At 37.7% G+C, this 5690-nt stretch overlaps 1 protein-coding gene across 1 annotated transcript; it reads right to left on the reverse strand.

Annotated features, from left to right (window-relative positions):
- Positions 1–1746: 1746 nt before the first annotated feature.
- On the reverse strand, positions 1747–2428 carry C922_03320 (hypothetical protein; the record flags this gene model as incomplete). Its single annotated transcript, XM_008818912.1, has 2 exons — positions 1747–1968; positions 2276–2428. 2 exons carry the CDS (start codon positions 2426–2428, stop codon positions 1747–1749), a joined length of 375 nt encoding a protein of 124 aa, XP_008817134.1.
- Between the last annotated feature and the right edge of the window lie 3262 nt (positions 2429–5690).

Consider the following 5690-nt stretch of genomic DNA (forward strand, 5'->3'; position numbering starts at 1 on the left):
CCGTAATAGTTTTATATGAAAGGTACTATGCTGTGAAGCGCGGGGACCTGTTCAGTGTTGCGTCCTTTCAGGAGTATTACGGTTATATACGGAATTGTTTCTCTAGATGAGCATGCTTGTCTTTGAAGTGGCATTATGTGAAGGGCCTGGATTTATGTTTAATGGCCTAATTATATGAAGTACGGGATTGTACAACCTTTAAGAAATGTCGGCAACACCATTATTTCCATAATCCTATGGTGCCAGAAGTACTATGATGTAAATCGTAATTCTCTGTTTGAAATATTGATATTTCAAGCGTGTCATTATATGGGAAGCACTATTCCGTCGCGTGTATGGATATTGAAGCAGGATTCACGCGTGTACAGTACGGATGTGTATGGATCCTAAATGGTGATGATTACAGAAGTTGTCGTAGTGCTGTTATATGAATGTACTAATGGTTGAGCTGTGGTAATATCTGTTATGCCCTGGGGTGTGAATAGCATGCTTATGTAGAGTGTATGCATAATCTGGAACCGTATTTTGTGAATGTATTGATATGTGTGTAGTAGTGTTCTTTAAGAAGCACAATTGTTTGCAGATTATGGATGTACTTGAAGCAGGACTATCTGAAGAGTCTGAACTTCAAGGCCCAGGATTTCGGCTTGTATTATACGAAGAACAGAACTGTCTCGAACTTGTAGCAGTCCTTGAAGTATTATTATATTAGGAGTAGTGTACTGCATGAAGCTCCATGACTTTAACAGCACCGCTCTACGATGTCTAGGGATGTCCTTAAATTACGCTTGGGTGAGAATAACTTTTTAACTTCAAATGTTGATATTCCCGGAGTACTGTTATGTGAATAATGCATCTGCGTGTGAAGCAGTGATATAGCAGGAATAGCATTGTCGGGATGAGTACTACCATGCCCGGAGTAGTATGATATAAATAGTACTAACATACTGGAGGTACCATAATATCTACAATTGTCTAGGTCTGAAAAATACTATTATATGGATCATACCATTAGATGGAGTTCACGGATATACGTGCTATAGTATTATACAAGGAACACAAGTGTGTAAAATGCTAGGACCTATCGCAGGTGTCCATGGTTGTGAAGTGTGGAACTGTACCCGCAGTATTATTATAGAGCGTTCAGGGATTATACAGGTACTGTACGGACGACTAAACCGTTTGAACCTTGGCAACCATCTAGAAGACATTTATTTGAGGAGCACCAATATAATTGTGATGATTCAATGTCGAAGGCGTGAGTATATGGAAAGTGCCATTCTGTGAAGTCCACCAACATTTTGAATGCAGTACTATGTGAAATGTAGGGATATCCTGGGGGACTGTTATATGAAAAGTCTCCTTGTGGCTACAATGCCCTTATTTGAAGAACACATCTGTGTAAAGGGTAAGAATATCCTCCAGTGTTACTGTAGATGAGGCGTATCCAAGTGTCCCTAATACTTATATGTAGAGAGTAGTAACTCCCTTATTGTATTGGTATTTGAGGAATGGAGGCATGCTCTGGATACCATTATTTATAAAGTCCTAGTATCAGTTTCTAACCCTGGTAGAGTGCGCAGAAGTACATATAGTACTATTATGTGAAGAGTATTGTCGTTCATGTAATGGGTTATGTTAAAGATTCCGGGTTTATGCTTTCATTATATGAATAGCAGTGTCCTGTGGAGTCAATGAATATTGCAGTATAAGTATTATTTAGGGAATACTAACGTCTCTGTATCTTCAATGGTGAGGAGTCTGAATGTCCGCATAGTACTGTTCTATGAAGGTACTAGTAATCGAGTTATATGGATGACCTGGACTGCTACTATACCAACAAGAGCATGATTTGTGGAATGTTTTGCCCTTATAAGTAAGATTAACCTTGGCGTAGGGTTCTTTAGAAGCGTAGTGATGTGAAGAGAGTACAGTTCTATTTACAGCGCTGTCTTGTGAATAATACTCCTATTTGAAGAGGATATTTGTTGAAGGGAGTATTGATCACTTGGAGTACTGTTATGGGGACACTACAGATGTATGAATAGTACTCATATCTAAAGATGCCTGATATGGCTGGTACGACGACATTTGATGAGTGCCGAAGTTAAGCCGGTATTATTGAGTAAAGTAAGGAGGAGTGTAGAATTGATAACTTAGTTTTGTGCCGTATGAGGAGGTGCCACCGTTACGCAACGTGTGGAAGTTGCCATAGTACCTCCGTATAGAGGGTACCTTTGTGTAGAACACATGGATGTGTGAATTGCACGATTACTTGAAGAACACTGATTTTATGTACAGAATAGTTTGTCCTGATGAGTACAACTGTCCTTGGAATAGCATTATTTGAAGGGTCTTCATGTTGGTTTAATGGCTGGATGATATGACTTGGGCGATTTTGCAGATCACACAGTTGGCCTCCAATCATTTTGTCTAAGCAGTAAAGCTATGCAAGGGGTACTATAATGTTAACCGTATTATTGTGTCAAGAATACTGATTTTCCAGGTGTGTCATTATTCGTAGGGTAATATTCTATGAACTGCATGCATATTCTTCAAGGGCAGATGAGAAGGAAGTATACATGTGTCCCCGTTCCCCATGATGAAGAATGCGAAGATTCTCGTAGTATTGTTATATCAATGTATTAATGGTTGATCTATACTGATATCTGCAAAGTACTGTCTATTTAGGGGCATAATTGTATAAAACGTACAGATGATCAGCAGAACTGTTCTGTGAGTGTATTCATATCTCCCTAGTGTGTTGTCTTGAAATGCACAAATGTTCTGAGAGTGTGCATATGCCAACAGTACGATTATTGAGAAGGTTGAAACTTCATGGCTTACCGTTTAGGCTTCTATTATAGGGAAAGAACCACATTCCGAAATCCATACCACTCCCTGGAGTGTTATTATATTAACAGCCGTATAATGTGTAAACCCCTATTATTGGGAGGGTACCTTTGCAGGAAGTGTACACAGGCGTGTGAAGTAGTATTGTGTAAAAATTACTTATTGCCTTCCAGTTCTGATATTCCCAGAGTACTATTATAGGAATAGTGCAGATGTGTACCAAGTATTGATATATTAGGAATAGCATTGTGAGGTGAGTAATACTGTACAAGGAGTACTATGATTTAAAGTATATGGACATGCATGCCGTATTGTTATCCTTATCCGTCGTTCATCCCTACAATGATATTGTATGAATAAGACACTTGTATCAAGTAGAGAGATATACATAGTGTACCATTTATATATAAGGCATAGCATGATATGGACTGTATATGTGTTTAAAATGTCAATACAAATAAAGAGTACAGATGTATAACGAATACTACTATATTGTTTTAGACGTTATACCGTTATTGTATAGGGGGGAGATTTTTTGGAACCAAGAAAGCGTCTGTAACACACTGATTTGGAGAAAATTGCTGTGCCTCGGTTGCTATAATGTATAGAACGCCAGGGATATGAGGAGTCACATTCTGTGAAGTGCAGTGAGATTCAAGATACCGTATAGTATGAAACATACCGATATTCTCAATGACCCTTCTTCTGGGGATAAGAATTTTCCTGCAATATGCCAATTTGGAATGCAGAAGGGTGTGAATTGCAGGCTAGATTTTCCCACATTTTGTTTGTATTCTTTGGAGAACACCACTGTTTGAGAAATATAAACCTCTATGAGAAAATGTTATGTGAAGGATTGGAGCCTACATTCTAAGGAACACATGAGGCCGGTAAATGGATACGGTGCCAGGAATATACTTGTGTGGAATGTACTATTGCCAGAGTAATACCATGGCAGTAAGAGTACTTGCATATCCACAATAGGGGCCATCTAGGGGAATTGTTCTTTGTAATATACCGTGCCGCGGGGGTGCTCTAATGTGAAGCCTTTATAACATAGCGTTTTAAATACGACTAATTGAGGAATAATCATTTATGTGTATTATCATTTAGAGAGTGTAGAACCCACGCGACTGCAGGTGTGTGCAATGTACGGAGAACATAGATGCCTATTGTATGAACCATGCGTCTATACCTCCAGTATTATTTTTTGTACTGTATACATGTCTCCTGAATATTATTCTGCACCAGGGTCATATTTTACAGTTTTTTTATTTGGAGACTATTATTGGCTGAAGATAACACATCTCGATGGGGAACCATGATATCAGGAAAATAATCGTGCTGGTTCCATGACTATGACTGGAATACATTTATATGGAGAAGTTACGCCAACGGGTGTTATTATTTGAAGAATAGTATAAAGCGGAGGATATACACTTCCTTGGAAGACTAATATATAAGGAATACATTTTTCGCGACCATTATTAAGTATGTGAGAAGGAGACATTTCTCTAGAGTATCACTGCATAAACAGTAGGAGAATCCCGAGAGTCCCTAGTATGGAGTCGCCAAGATTTAAACCAGGAGGCACCGTAATTTAAAAAGAGATATTTAGTAAGAGATAATAGAGTGGATTCAGAGGTATTCTTGGAGGCGTTCCAATCACTAAGCGTTACACATATATAGAAAATACGAGATGCATACCGTATATTTGTATTAACTGTAAGAATCGGCCTTACAACAGCTGTTTAGAGGATAAGCTTCTGTCAAGAGTAATATTCTATGTAGAACAGTGCTGTGTGAGGAGGAAAATTGTTTAAGATAGTAAAGATGTTTAGAGGGTCGAATTCTTTGAGGAGGACGGCAGTTGTAAAGATCATACCATTTCACCAATACACTGGCTTGTAAAATAATTCCATTCCAGGAATACCCATATACCAATCCTAAGGCTATTCATGCTGTATAAGAAACTGAGGTATACTATCACTAAAAAGAGTTTCAACATACCGAGGGGGCTTATATATAGGAAGAACTTCTTAGAGGCAAAGTAGCCTTGTAATTACAATAATATGTCGTGAACTGTGAATATTCCTTCGCAATATTATTGTAATATAGCTTCAATAGTTATCCGGATACTATTAAGAAAAGATGATTACGGAAGATTTGCAAACCTGCCTTAATCTGTAGTATTTTTCTCTTAAGAGGACTCCAGATCGATGCCGTACTATTAAAATATAACAATTATGTAAAATGAAAGATTAAATTTGTTATACCCTAAGGAGGAATAGGAAATTATAGAAGGAATAGAACTATATAGAACAAGCTTTTTGTTGTGGAGAGTTAGGAATAATAATAAGATGCAGCGCGCCAAGGGGATAAAATGAGCATAAGAATAAGAATACACATAAGATATTAAAGAGTCATTAAACTAAATAGGGGGGAAGTAACCATATAGAAGCAGATGACTATAATAGAATGTATATACCAATAAAAGTGACATATTTGAGAGAATTATCTACTTCAAAAGACGGAGAGAGATATTTATAAGACCATATAATACACCAAACCCTAGTGGAGATATACACATGACGATCAAAGTGCAAATGCCTAAAAGAAAAGGTACATAATTAATACATAAAGAAGAAACAACAAGAAAGGAGAGGATACACGGAAAGATGCTCAGGGGATGAAGATTATACACTACACCCAAAGGATAGAGCCCAGAAACACAGTAGGGGTGACAAATAAGGAATAATGTGAGCAGCAGATCTTTCCCTCTGACAAGATAGATATATGAAATCGAGGGTTTCATGTTTTCTAACATATAAACAAAG

Source organism: Plasmodium inui, assembly GCF_000524495.1.
Source record: "Plasmodium inui San Antonio 1 unplaced genomic scaffold supercont1.13, whole genome shotgun sequence".
Lineage (NCBI taxonomy): Eukaryota > Apicomplexa > Aconoidasida > Haemosporida > Plasmodiidae > Plasmodium > Plasmodium inui.